At 46.8% G+C, this 14,548-nt stretch overlaps 1 protein-coding gene across 2 annotated transcripts in view; it reads left to right on the top strand.

The window, feature by feature from the left end:
* The first annotated feature begins 4,179 nt into the window (after nucleotides 1-4,179).
* Nucleotides 4,180-14,548, top strand: part of UNC5C (unc-5 netrin receptor C) — a 367,585-nt gene continuing 357,216 nt past the window's right edge. For both annotated transcript variants that reach the window (XM_056855516.1, XM_056855514.1), the window contains exon 1: nucleotides 4,180-4,306. In XM_056855516.1, coding sequence (XP_056711494.1) covers nucleotides 4,183-4,306 — 124 coding nt within the window. In that variant the 5' untranslated portion in view covers nucleotides 4,180-4,182. The remainder of the gene's footprint in view (nucleotides 4,307-14,548) is intronic.

The raw sequence follows: 14,548 nt of genomic DNA, 5'->3' as shown, positions 1-14,548 counted from the left end.
TAGTAAAGATGCAAATGAAATGTTATTGACAATTGGTAACATGTATTTTAACCACTCTATCCATCCAGTAAACAAAGAAGATACCTTAAGTGTAACTGATAGATTTCGACCATTACAGAGGTGATCCATCTTTAAGTTAATTGGCCAGAAAGCAATCCTGTTAAGGGTCACAGACAGCCGTTTTTTGCCAAACAGCAGAAAATGCAGAACAAGTCAAGAAACAAATGGTTCCCTCCTCACGAATGAGTAAACAGAGCTTAATGCTGTCCCAAACAGGATTACTGAATTTATGAACTGCAGTGCAAACAGGGCCATCGTGAATATATTCCACCACACTCACATTTTGAAACTGATAAATGTTGTTTTCTGTGTCCATCCCTGCTCCATCATGACCTCACTTCTCTCTCACCCCTGCCAACCACCTTCGCTCCCATCCACAGGAATATTTGGAATCCAGTTCCAGTAGTTTTCCAGTTTCTCTGCCTCAGTTTTGGTCACTCTAATAAATCTGGACTGGCAACTAAGCTGACTTCCCTCCAGACTCCATTCCTAGATGACTAAAGCCCGCAGGTGCAAGTCTGGTAGGAAATCTTGCCATGAACTCTCAGGTTTGTTACCAGAGCTTTACCATGCTCTTGTTGTGAGACTTATACTTTGCCTTTTTCCCCATTGGTGCCCCTGTATCTCGCTGAGATCCCCACAGAAAGAAGAGAGCCAGTGTGCCATGGTGGTTAAAATGTCAAACTAGGATGTGGGAAACCCAGGACTGAATCCCCACTCTACCATGGAAGCTTGCTAGGTGACTTTGGCCCAGTCACACACTGTCAGCCTAACCTGCCTCCCAGAAGAAGAAGAGTTGGTTTTTATATGCTGACTTTCTCTACCATTTAAGGGAGACTCAAACTGGCTTACAATCACCTTCCCTTCCCTTCCCCACAGCAGACACCCTGTGAGGTAAGTAGGGCTGCGAGAGCTCTAACAGAGCTGTGACTAGCCCAAGGTCACCCAGCTGGCTTCATGTGTAGGAGTGGGGAAACAAATCCAGTTCACCAGATTAGCCTCCGCCGTTCATGTGGCAGAATGGGGAATCAAACCCGGTTCTACAAATCAGAGTCCACCGCTCCCAGGGTTGTTGTGAGGATAAAATGGAGGAGAGGAGAACGAGGTAAGCCACTTTGGGTCCCCATTGGGGAGAAAGGTGGAGTATAAATAAATAACATGACCCCCTACAAAAGGCGGAGGATTGTTCCATTCATTTTCAGCAGCAAGTCCAGTGGTCAGCTACGCAGTGGAGTGGTTGGATGCAGGCAGATGTAGGGAAGCAGCAAATATATTGCCTGTCTCCTGGACAATACTAGTGGATAGTGCCATCAAGTCACAGCTGACGCTACAGGGTTTTCAAGGCAAGAGACAGAGGTGGTTTTTCATTGCCTGTCTCTTTGTAGCAACCCTGGTCTTCCTTGATGGTCACTCATCCAAGTATTAACTGGGGCCGACCCTGCTTAGCTTCTGAGATTTGACAAGATAGGGCTGGCCTGAGACATCCACATAAAGGTAGCAGAGGCTAATTAAGAACATAAGAAAGGCCATGCTGGATCAGACCAAGGCCCATCAAGTTCAGCAGTTTGTTCATGCAGTGGCCAACCAGGTGCCTCTAGGAAGCCCCCAAACAAGATGACTGTAGCAGCATTATCCTGTCTGTGTTCCACAGCACCTAATATAATAGGCATGTTCCTGTGATCCTGCAGAGAATAGGTTTGCATCGTGACTACTATCCATTTTTACTAGTTGCCATAAAAACCCCTCTCTTCCATGAACATGTCTACTCCCCTCTTAAAGCCTTCCAAGTTGGCAGCCATCACCACCTCCTGGGACAGGGTGATTTAACTATGTGTTGTGTGAAGAAATGCTTCCTTTTTCCAGGTGTGAATAAAACCTGAAGAAGGAGTTAATGGAAGACATTGTGTGTTTGTAAAGTGCTGTCAAGTCACAGCCAATTTATGATAACCCCAGCAAGGGGCTTTCAAGGCAACTGAGAGGCAGAGGTGGTTTGCCATTGCCTTCCACTGCAAAGCCTTCCTTTGTGGTCTCCAAAGTACCGACCCCTTTCAGCTTCCAAGATCTGACAAGATCGGGTTATAGCATACCACCTTCTCTCTCAGAAGACATTGTGCCCTTCTTTATAAAGACAACTGCCCTTTTGGAGAAGCTTGGGTTTAAACAGAGGAGCAGCAAAGCTCTCAAACTTCGCTCCATAAGTCTCTGTGTTAAGTGCCATCATGTCGCTTCCGACTCGTGACGACCCTATGAATCAAAGTCCTCCAAAATGTCCTATCTTTGACAGCCTTGTTCAGGTCTGGCAAACCGAAGTCTGTGGCTTCGTTTATTGAGTCAATCCATCTCTTGTTGGGTCTTCCTCTTTTCCTGCTGCCCTCCACTTTTCCTAGCATGACTGTCTTTTCCAGTGACTCTTGATTTCTCATAATGTGACCAAAATACGATAACCTCAGTTTAGTCATTTTAGTTTCTAGGGTCAGTTCAGGCTTGATTTGATCTATCACCCTCCGATTTGGTGTGTGTTTGTTTTTTGGCAGCCCACGGTATCCCTAACACTACTCAGGCACATTCGAAGCACTGCGATTTTAGGGAGAGAGGTCTCAAAAGTGCTGCGGTCACTCTTCTCTTCGCTGCGAGCTGCCATTTCGGCAGGCTTTGCTGGCAGCTTATTGCACACAGGTCTCCCATGCTCGTTGCTCTTCCAAACAGAACTTCCTAGGAAACTCATCTCTCCTCCCTTCTGCGTTTTGCAGCTCTTCACGATCCCCCCCCCCCATCGCCCGCTGGCGAAGCAAAACCAACGGGTTTCGCGCCCGAACCCCACGTCCAGGCTCCCACTCCACGCGCGCCCTGCAAAAACCCGTCGATCAGGGCGAGGGCGGACGCCGCTCCCCCTTGTCCCGAGCCACGCCTGGCGTTTCGGGGGCGCGCCGGAGGTGAGCGGCCCGCTCCCCAGACCGCCCGCCAGCTCGGAGCCCGGCTTGCTCGGAAGTCAGCCCCGGGGGGCTGCGAGGGCTCCGCCGGCGCCGCGACTTCCCGCCGGGGAGGAGAGAAGAGGCGATTTATGCACGGGAGGGTTCGCCTTGGATTTGCCGCTCTCTAGATGCGCATTTTCCCCATCCAAATTCTCAAAACTCAAAAATCAGCCTCCATGCGGAGCGTTGAGAATTCGGGTGGGGAAAACGTACATCTAGAGAGCGGCAAACCCAGGGCCAAACCTCCCGCGCATCAATGGCCGAAGAAGAGTTGGTTTTCCTATGCGGACTTTCTCTCCCGCTGAAGGGAGGCTCCAACCGGCTTGCAATCCCCTTCCCTCCCCCTCCCCACCCCGGACGCCCTGCGAGCGAGGCGGGGCGGAGAGAACTGTGACTAGCCCAAGGTCCCCCGGCTGGCTTCGCGGGGAGGAGCCGCCCCGGTTCGCCCGATGAGCCTCCCCCGCCCCCGGGGAGGAGCGGGGCCTCGGAGGCGGTCCTCCCCACCAGACCCCGCCGCTCCAAACCACGGCGCTTCCCCCCCCCACGTCCAGTCCGGGAGTCCAGCTCGGGTTTTGCCGGCAGGCAGGCAGGCAGGCCGGCGCCCCATTGGCTGAAGCGGCGAGCCCGAGCCTGGCTGGGGGACCCCCTCGGGGCTGGGGAGGGGGGCGCTGCCCGGCTGGCCGGCGCGCGGAGGGGCGTGGGCCTCGGCGGGGCGGGCGCGCAGCCACTCCACGCCCGCCCGCCCGCCCGCCCGCCGGAGGATGCTGCTGCTGCTGCTGCTGCTGCTGCCGCCGCCTCCGCTGCGTCTTCCCCGCCCGGCCGCCCTCCGCCTCCGCCGGCTCCCTCCGACTCCTCGGCCAGAGCAGGCAATGAGCAGTCCTCGCCGACGCCTCCCCGCCGCCGCCGCCGCCGCCGCCCGGAGCCCGCGCCTCCCGCGCGCCCTTGGGGCCCGTCCCGCTTGAGCAGCGGCAGCAGCAGCACGAGCAGCCCGCCCGCCTCGCCTCGCCCGCCCGCCCGCCCGCCCGCCTGCCGCCCCTCGCCCGCGCCGCTCGCCTCGGCCGCCGGACAGCCGGGGGAGCTCCTGCCCGGGGGGGGGGGACTGGGGCCGGCGGCCGCCTTCCTGCCCCCCGCCGCCGGCCAGCCAGCAGCCATGGGCAAAGGGCTGGACGCCGCCGCCGCCCGCTACGGCCTGGGACTGGGATACTTGCTGCAGATGGTCGTGCTGCCCGCCCTCGCCATCCTGAGCGCCGGCAGCCCCGGCACCGCCGCCCAAGGTAAGGCAGGCGCCGGCTCGACGCCCTCCGGGACCCACCTGCGCCCGTCCAGCTAGCCAGCCATCTATCTATCCAACTATCTATCCATCTATCCATCCATCTATCCATCTATCTATCAATCCATCCATCTATCCATCCATCCATCTATCCATCTATCTATCAATCCATCTATCCATCCATCTCCAAGCCAAAGGCAGCCACATGTTTTCTGGCTAATTCAAATAACCTGGAATTTTTTTTTTGGGGGGGGGGGTGTTGGGTCTCTCTCTCTCTTTCTGTATATATCTATAAAACTATATCTATACAACGGTATATAGCTATAAAACTACATCATATATAGCTCTATACAGATGTCGATCTATCTATCCGTCTTTTTTTTAAGCGAAAGAGGACCGTTGCTTTGGTGTGGCTCTCGGCTTCCCACCTCGGCCCCCTTCCTCTGCGGGCTTCCTCGGGAGTCAGTCCTCCAGCCTGAGTTCGACGCGGGGCGGGGGGGCTCGGCTCCCGAGCGGAGCGTGCCCGAGCCGGCAAGCCTGGAAGAGAACCGGGGAGGAGGAGGAGGAGGAGGAAGGGGGGGGTGCAGAGAGAAACGCCTTAACTGGCGCGGGGACGGCGGTCCCCGAACGCGAGCGGGGCGCGCGGCGGAGTGCGCTTCGCACCCCTCCGCCCGCCCGGCTTGGGAAACTTGAGACAGGGTGGTCGATCCCCCCCCCCGCCCCAAATACGCACCCTGACTCCTAGGAGAGGGGGGACGGGGTCTTCCCAGCTCGTTGGAGGGCAAGCAGCCGCGATCTCTCTCCGAGCTGCTGGGTGGAGGTGTCTTGGGGCGAAAAGGCACGGTCGCTTGAGCCTCCTTTCTTCCCTGTTCCAGCCAGGATCCAGCCAGGATCGAACGCACGTCCGTGCGTTCGATCCTGGCTGGATCCTGGCTGGAACAGGGAAGAAAGGAGGCTCAAGCGACCGTGCCTTTTCGCCCCTGCGAGGCGGGGGGGAAAGGAGTCCTCGGTGGGTCGGTGGGTCGGGGTCCTGGGATGTGCGGGACGGAGGCTCTCCTAGTCGGGCGGGCACCCGGGGAAGCAGGGAAGCGGCTGGGCATGGCCTGCTGCTCCCCGGCTCCGCGCCCTGGTCTCTGCCTGTGCCCGTGTTGCCAGGCAGCTGTGCCTATTCCAAGGGTGGCTCAATGATGATACCCTTCCGATTTCTTGCCCACGTTCATCGGACCCTCACCCTTTACAATCTCAGCCTTCCCACCCAACAGTAGCTCGCATCTATGCTCTCTCCCTCTCTCACCACAGGAGAAAGTTGTTTTCTCCTAAAGTGTTTGAGCAGGGTGACTTCTGAGGTCTGCCTGAAACCCGAGCAGAGAGAGAAGCTTGTGCTTTCCTCTGCTTTTGCACAGGGGTCGGTCTTCGATTTTTCACCAATCTGGGGGCCACCCTCTTGTAAGGTGTGCCACCCCTGTAGTAAGCAAGCCACGTTGTCATGTTGAGTATGTCAGGAGTGGCTCCGGACAAGAGGCAAATAGAGGCGGCCACCTTTGGCAGCGATTTTGGCAGCCCTTGAGAGGGGAGTGGGGGAGAGAGCTGATCTGTGGGGCCCAGTCTGGTGGGGAAGTTGTCCTGCACACAAACCTTAAAATTAATTGGGGCTAGGCAAGAATGCAGTAGTACTCTTGGACAGGTTCTGTTCATTTCAGTGGAACTTGAATACCGTATTAACTAGCAGAAAGAGATGCCGCTTGGATTTTCTGCCGTGGACACCAACATGTCTTGAGGCAGCCTGACTTTCAGAACTGGTGCCCAGCCCCAAGTATCTTTATGTAGATAGTGCTATCCAGAATCCGCTTTATCCAGAGTGTTTGTGTGAAGCCAGTTATCCCTCGCTTAAGCCACTGTGATGAAACTGACTTAAGTGTTTGATGGATTTCATTTGAAGCCGTTGACCCATGGTACAGTACTTGTCAGTTTTCATGTCAGCGTTCCCAGGATAAATGAGGCTTTGTGGATTTTGTAAGTTTAGAACAGTATCTGAACAGATTTTTGAGTCCTTTCTCACTTTTGACTGTTGCGTTGAAAACGAGGAGGGCGACTGACATTAAACTTCTGTCACAGCGTGTAATGAGATGAATTTTGGGGGAGAGAATTAATACCACTGGGCACCGGTAGAGGAGGGCTTTTAGAGTTCAATTTTTGGAAGAAAATACCTTTTCTGGTTTGCCCAACAACATCTGGCTGATTGGAGGAAATGGAAAGATTTTTCTGAACTTATGTTAAATGAATAAATGAAGGAAATTGGTAATGAACCAGCTCCTGTTGAGAGGCTACTGATCTAGTGAACTCCTTGTCTTTTTATCTCATAACATCTAAAATAAATAAAGGGGTTAATTGGGCAAACAAAGCAGGCTCAATAAAGACAGTCAAATGGGAAGATAATCTGATTAGGACTGGCAAAGTGGGGAGATGGGGGCACAGCACCATGAATGGGACAATTAGCTGGCTTGCCAGATCTCTTTTGTTTATTAGCCAGCTTGGACAGACTGATATGCCTGAGAGCTGATCCTCCTTCTCGCGTTGCTCAGCAGGCACAGAGCTTTCTTGAACTGCTGTCTCCCCCACCTTTCTTGCTTGGCTAAAACATGGTCTGCTCAAAGGAATTTGTTTGTGTTTACAGAGTAATGCAGTTCCTGTTTAAATATACATTATGGACTTTTTTTTTAAAAAACTGAATAACTCTGTAACCATGTTCTTATTATAGCTGGAAGATAGCGGTAAAATATCCCTCTCCAAGTTATTTTTTATGTCTGCCCGTGTCTCTGTGTCCCTTGGCGAACGTTTAGCTACAGTCTTACCTTAGAAAGCGTTGCATCTCTACTGGACTTGCCTAGGCAGCTTACCACATTAGGAGGCATTTCCTTTGTAAGTGGTGTTTGGCGACAGCCTCCTTGAACTTTCCTCTTGCTTCATATCAGAAAGCCTGATAATAAATGATGGAAAGAAATCCCACTTATGTGTTTATGCTGCATAATGAAGATAATCAGACGAGAAACCTATTTACGGGGTTACTATGGAAAGGAAGAAGAAGAGAGAGTGATCCCAGGAATTAGTATTTATTCCATGCACAGCTGAGAAATAATACCCCCTGGCCAGCAATGGATCTGCTACCCCAACACATCACCATTCTCGTTTTGCATCGGGCACTTAAGAGAGCCAGAAACAACATGAAATAATGATGCATTTGCACACTCTGCCTCTTTCAGCTTCAGGGACTCACTTAGGGTACCTTCTACGAGAGCTCCCAAAATACTGAATTTAGCACTTGAGCAAAACGGTGTTTGTGGTGAACTTTTAAGGACCACTTTTAACAACCATTGTACTATACCAAACAGCTAAGTGTTCAAAAAAAGTTCCTAGAGGTCTGGGTTGATTACAAGATGTCTGCAGAGTTGCTGGTTTAGAGAAGGTTGATGATGTCACAGATGTTGTTTGTGTCTGCGCTATACAGAGAAACTCTTTCCTACTCTCCCCACCCTCTTATATTGGCCAAAAGAAAAGGAGGAGGTCAGAAGAAGGTGTTAATCTTAGGCATTCTTTTATCTGAAGCAAAAAACCCCGAAATTACTTTACTATACTCTGGCTTATAACTCCTTTAAAAAAAAGAAAGAAAGAGAAACTGAAGACAAGAAAATGGCGCCCTCTCTGGAATTTGCTGTTTGGTGGGCTGCTTCACATTATTTCAGTCGAACTCTGATGTGGTCTCACTGGGGGGCACCAGATGCCTTGAAGGGCTATAAAGTTCTGCGGTGGGAGAAGATCTTGTAGTATTAGAGTCAGAGACATTGTACTCCCACTTGTAGACATTTGGAGTAGTAGCTGCTCAAACTACTATACTACTTATGGAAGTCATGGGACGTATGGGTACTTGGCCACAGTAGCTGCCCCCCCCCCACCTCAGTTTGGCCTTCTTAACACTGCTGGCTGTCTTTAGAAGGGAATCTGAGAGGCCTTGTTTTCATTACACACACAGCAGTAACTTTTACACATATAGCTGTGTTCAAAGATTCTGTATGATCATGCACTGAAGAGATTGCTTGCTGCCGGTGGGTCTGAGGAGTAAACCTGAAGGGTTGAGTACGTTTATTGTAAGGGGGGCTCGGTTCAAAAGCTTGGAAAATACCAGATACTGTAATAACTTTGCAACCATCCTGGCCTTGACAACGGTTGTCCTAACAAAAAAAACTTAGAGCTTTTTTGTATTAACAGTTCACATGTGGTTTATGGTGTGTTAATAATGATGTTAATGCTCTTTATAAACAGTACAATACCAGGGGGGGTTTGCAGTGAAATGGCCACAGCTACAGTTAGGATTGGCTGAGAATCTCCTGGAATGGAAGCCAATAAAAGGTTGTAGGTGCTTCTCTGATTCAGTGCCGATGGCAGCAGTCAGTTCTCTTGGTAGGAATGAACCTCTGTTGTCCTCAGATGGACTTTCCTCCATTTCTGAATTATACATGGTACTTCTGGTATTTGCTCATTACAATAATATAAGGGTCATGAGCCACACGTGGGCATTTTGAACTCAACTTGCACCGTGTAATCAATGAGAGAAGAATCAAGGTTGCCACATCTGGAGGAACTACAACATGCTCTGGAAATATGATATTTACAGTGCAATCCTAAAGAGGGTTACTCCCGTCTAAGCCCATTGAAGTGAATGGGCTCAGACTGGAGTAAATCTCTTTAGGATTGTACTGTTAACATAGTACCTGTTAAATGTATAGGTATGAACACTTTTGCACAAAGAAAGAACAGGCATTGGTCATTTCTGCTGGGTGGTGGTGGTGCATTTATTTCCACAGTTTGTTTTAGTCTGTCTGTACTCCTCATATGATACAGTAAATGGTAAATGTTGACAGCAGATGGTATCCCCCCCGTGATGATTAGAACAAAACAATTGGTTATACTTTTAGCCCAGTGTGTGGAATTTTTTAAATTTTTGTCACCAATATGATAGTCTTCTCTAGCTCTCTTCGTTTCCAGTTAGGATTGGTGAAGGCTTTTTCCTCACACTATCAGTCAATCTAATATCTATTACAGCTACGATGCAGGACATGCCCATTCTATGCACTTGATGTCCACACCACATATTGATCATTCTGTCTACAACAGGGTCTGTGTGGCCCTGGTTGCAGATACTGCTGTCTGTATGTGGCTGCTACGTGTAAGGGACAAAGACTTGCCACTTTGATCAAAATTCTCTCCTGCCTCCCAAGAGTTTATTGTTCTGGGATTTGGTGTTCTACTTTAAAAAAATAAATAAAGCTCACAGTTGATTCTGAGCTTTGATTCCATGGCCCTTTGTGGTGTTCTTATATAAAATACTAGACATACACGTCCAGAGGATTCAAATTTCAAATCTGTTTTAGCTTTTGTGGAATCCAAACCCAATCAAATAAATACTCTAAATGAAAATGTCTCCTAGTTTCCAACAGAGTCTCTCTTTTGTCTTTTTTTTTTTTTTTAAAAAACCATCCTGGAATGGTTTCAATTTTATTTGCTTCTAATAACTTGGTTTCATAATTATCAAGGATTTTGTCCTGTTTCTTCTCTTGAGCTTTTGAAGTAGGGCATGGATGCCTTGGGCGTTTCTGGAGTCCTTTCTCCTTCTCTTTCCACTACCTCTTGGAAAATAAAATTACTAATTGAGTAATTGATGGAATTTCTTTTGCCCTGTCTCAAGAGAGATGTGCTGCTAAGCACAAGAATAAACCATTCAGAATAAACCATTCAAAGGTGCCTTTATAATTAACCAGGAAGAGAATTATAACTTTCTATTTTATTGCTAATTTTTTTAATATTTAAAAAATGTGTGCATATGTGATTTCTCCTCTAGTGGTCAGGATTTCCTGTCATATTTCCTAAAGAGAATTTGTTAGATGTGAACCAGAATCCCTAGGTTGTTAGCTTTTATAAGGCTTAACTATCCTGAGTAAAAAACAAACAATGCAGCCATTTTAAAAAACTTCCCGTTATTTCTTTAAAGTGTTTATATCCTGCCCTTCATTGTAAAGTCCAAGTGACTTCTAGCAATTTAAAGTAATGTACATAAAAAGTAAAAGTGTGATTTGTAACAAAAACATAAAGTCAAATAACAAAAATTCAAGTCAGGGAATACTCTGCTTATAGAGTGAACAAGAGTTTTCGTAAACAGAAATGGCATATGCTGCAATCCTGCACCCATATAAACTCTTTAAAAAATATTGAAATCAATTGGATTAAACTGCCCTAACTGCATATAGAATTGCACCCCAGGTGACAATTTCAGGCAGCTGTGTCATGGCTATGGAAGAAGTATCTACCACTCAGCCAGAGGCATTAAGAGAAGTTCTTGTTGTAGTCAGTCACCTAGAAGAATCAGCAAGGCACTTTTCCATTTCCCACTAGCTTGGGCTAGTTGATGGACTTCAGTAAAAAGTTTCAAAGCATCTTTAAGATTTTGGGCACTTCTTTCCTTGATCACTGCAGTGGTTTTGAATTGTGGCCTTTACTTGCCAATGATAAGTGTTTGCAGGAAGGCTATTCTTCAGGACCGGAAGCACCACAGGAAAGCTTTATATGACGCTTTGCAAGAGACTGAAACAGGAGTGGGACCATAACCAAGGGGCATTGTATGACTGGCTTGTGGGAACATCTCCCTAAACAGGCATGCCTTGCATGGTGCATGAACTTTTTTCTTAAAGTGGTCCCAGGCCCCTACATCTCCCTGCAGGCTCCACTCAGAATTTCAAGTTATTGCATTAGAATACATTTGTATGCTAATATGGGAGGGGTTGAGAAAACCAAAGGAAGGTCATAATATACTAGTCCTCAAAAAATTAGAAAAATCACTATGAGGAGATTGGTAATTGAGATTACTGTAGTCTATCCTTAGCTCCTCTGAATGTACATTGTGCTGCCCTTTTAACAAAAAGTCCTGGATAGCATATCTGCATGGTATAGTGGTTATACTGCATAATATAGAGCCAGCGTGTTGTAGTGGTTAAGAGCGGTGGTTTGGAGTGGTGGACTCTGATCTGGAGAACTAGGATTGATTCCCCACTCCTCCACATGAGTGGCGGAGGCTAATCTGGTGAACTGGATTTGTTTCCCCACTCCCACACATGAATCTAGCTGGGTGACCTTGGGCTAGACACACACTCTCAGCCCCATCTACCTCACAGGGAAGGGAAGAGGACTATAAGCCAGTTTGACACTTCCTTAAGTGGTAGAGAAAGTTGGCATTTCTCCTCCTCCTCCTCCTCCCATCCAAGGCTGGTATGATTGCCTCTTCCTTGGACCTGATACTAAAGGGGCTCCTCATGGCAGCAAGTTGAAATCTCAGGGCAATTTGCTACCCTGATGCACTCTTCTAAGACTTCCATATATACCTGCTGCACATGTAAGGAGGTGGCAGGTACTGATCTGGCCTAACAAACTACCTTTTATTTTTAGCATTAACTGCAATTAATTACCATGCTGAGTTTTAATTTTTGTGTGTGTATGGTAAATCATTCAGCTCTCCAAAGCCACACAATTATGAATACTCAAGTTCACAGCGTCTGTGTAGTACAATTCTTAGACATGTGTAGAAATACCACCATTTGTGGCACTATTCCGTGTTACATTACCTCCCCCCTCCCCATGGCACAACCAAGACTCACCCCAAGACCTACAATGGTGGGGACTTGGCAACGCTTAAAGGCTACTATTGGGAGACTTGTGCTAGCCAGTCCAGATGATGGCACTGCTGATTACTGTCTGTAATGAACCAAGAAAACACTAGTTGAATTTGGGTTAACTACCAAAGTAATCCCAAATATCAAGGACAAACAAACCACTCATGCCCATGACTACTGAGAACTTCCTTTGCTTTGATATACCATCTGAGCATTTAGCTTGCTGGGAACTTACTGAACGTTTCTGTTTTATGCCTTTCATCATGCATTTGGAAACTTTCCATTGGCGTTGTATACTGTGACCACTCTTCTTTAGAGTAAAGCATTCAGGTACCTTGGTGACACACACAGTAATGACAGATTTATAGGCTGAGGATGATGGTGAAAAAGCTGGGCTTGAAAGTATAGGCCAAAGGTTATACATATTACACTGATTTGGTTTCATTTATTCCATGTGTTTGGGCAGAGGGACTATATTGTTAAGCATGAAAAAACTAGAAGAGCCTATAATTAAATTAAAGTGATAATTCCAAAAGTGGGGAATAAAAGGATCCATATGTGCAGCTATTTACCTTAACTCACTGTATTAGCCACAGCAGCAGTTTGAAAATGCTTCGTGCGGAAAAAGTGAAATATAATACATGAATATGCTAACCTTCTGGGGATACTCTTTTTAATTAAGTACCTCAATGCATCCTGTTGCAAAAAAAAAAAAAAAGGAAGAGTGAGGTTGGAGGAACAAGGACTTAATTATCTTGATGCCAGTTCTGTTTGATATGTCAGATGTAACTATTTGTATTAGTAAAAGAACTGCTGAGTAGGGTTTCCCTGAAAACCATATTTTTTTCCCTCCTGTTCTGAACTCATGAACACTTGATAGATTAAGCAAGATTAATAATTTGGTGCTGAATTTGACGCCCCTTACTTCCGTTTTATTATGCTGATCAAGTCCTACAACGTGGTCAGAGCTGCCCACTGAGGCTCTTTGCCAAGTAAACTGCAAGCTCAAGCAAACCATTATGAAAATGATGGTATGTAAAGTGCTGATCATTGGTGGCACCCCCGGCAACCTGTCTCTAATTGTGTGAAAGAGTAACCACGAATGCCAGTCTGCACAACAGTACACCCCTCCCCTGTGGTAGTTGTAAAGCGCGAGTTGTTTTCTGATGCTTTTGCAAGTTTGTGTGTGTATGTGTATACCGTCAAGTCACAGCTGATTTATGGCGACCCCATCGCGTTTTCAAGGCAAGAGATGTTCAGAGGTTGTTTGCCATTGCCTGCCTCTGCGTGGGCTGAGAGAGTTCTGAGAGAACTGCGACTGGCCCAAGGTCACCTAGCAGGCTTCATGTGAAGGAGTGGGGAAGCAAACCTGATTCTACAGATTAGACTCCAACTACTCTTAACCACTACACCACACTGGCTCCCTTTGCATGTTTATTATATCCTTATTCTTGGCTATAAAATAATTGGATTTAATCAGCTGTTCAATGAGCATTCGTTTTTCTTTACTTTCTTGCTTTGTACTTGGTTATATGATGAGTCATAATTTGATGTTCTCCCTTAGAATGAGATAGCCAGCCTCTACAAGGGGAAACATTAAACATGTTAGAACCTTTAATTTAACCTTGGGGGGAATGTTAGAAATTAATTGACAGCAATGCTAAAACTAGTTATGTTGTAAAGGCAGACAATTGATTCTACTGTCTGCCTACAGAAGAAGAAAAAATAAACTTGAATTGCAACAATGACGTCAGGAATTTTCAAATGAATAGATTGTTTTAGTCATCTGTTTTTATGTATTTAAAACATTTGTTAGCCACTTTTCTCCCCTGCGGAACTCAAGACGGCTTTGGTATATAAGACAAATATTCTACAATTAGATAGTATTTTTGTTCTAGTTTTAGATATGTTCTTTCTCATCCTGATATGTTGGGATAGGGAGGGACAGAAATAATTTGCTGCCCATTTCTAACAACATTTTTGGAAGCAGGCCTTGTTGTCTTCATTAGATCTAAGTTCCAAATACTTGTGGAATTGTATAGTTTTACTAGTCCTATGAAAGAATTAAGTATGCAGAGGATGACAAACCTGACACTTGGCAGAAATAAATTTTAGTATTTTTTTAAAACAACTACTTCTCTCTTTTAATTTTTAGTTGCTGTACATGCAGCCATTCAAGAATATATTTTTTCTCAAGCTCACTGAAATGGCTTCCATTTGCCCACGACTGTAGCTGTGTTCTTTGCTGAACAGCCCCCAGTTCTTATGAAGATGCAAACATGAATAGGTTAGGTCCCAGGTAAGCGGTAAAAAACAAACACCTTTGCAGTGCAATTCTAAACAGGTTTACTTTGAATTCCACTCAAGTCTACTCAATATAGCTTACACCCAGCAAAGTGTCTATAAGATTGTTAGAATACTATGTAACAATGCAATCCCTTACCACAAGCAAATAAATTGATTGGGAAATGTTCATTTGTTTCTGAACTCAGATTGGTTTCCAAAGTACAACTTAGTTTTGCATTGTGCGA

Source organism: Euleptes europaea, chromosome 9 (assembly GCF_029931775.1).
Source record: "Euleptes europaea isolate rEulEur1 chromosome 9, rEulEur1.hap1, whole genome shotgun sequence".
NCBI classification, from domain to species: Eukaryota; Metazoa; Chordata; class Lepidosauria; order Squamata; family Sphaerodactylidae; genus Euleptes; species Euleptes europaea.
The sequence above is the reverse complement of the archived record's forward strand: the minus strand, read 5'-3'. Positions and strand labels throughout refer to the sequence as shown.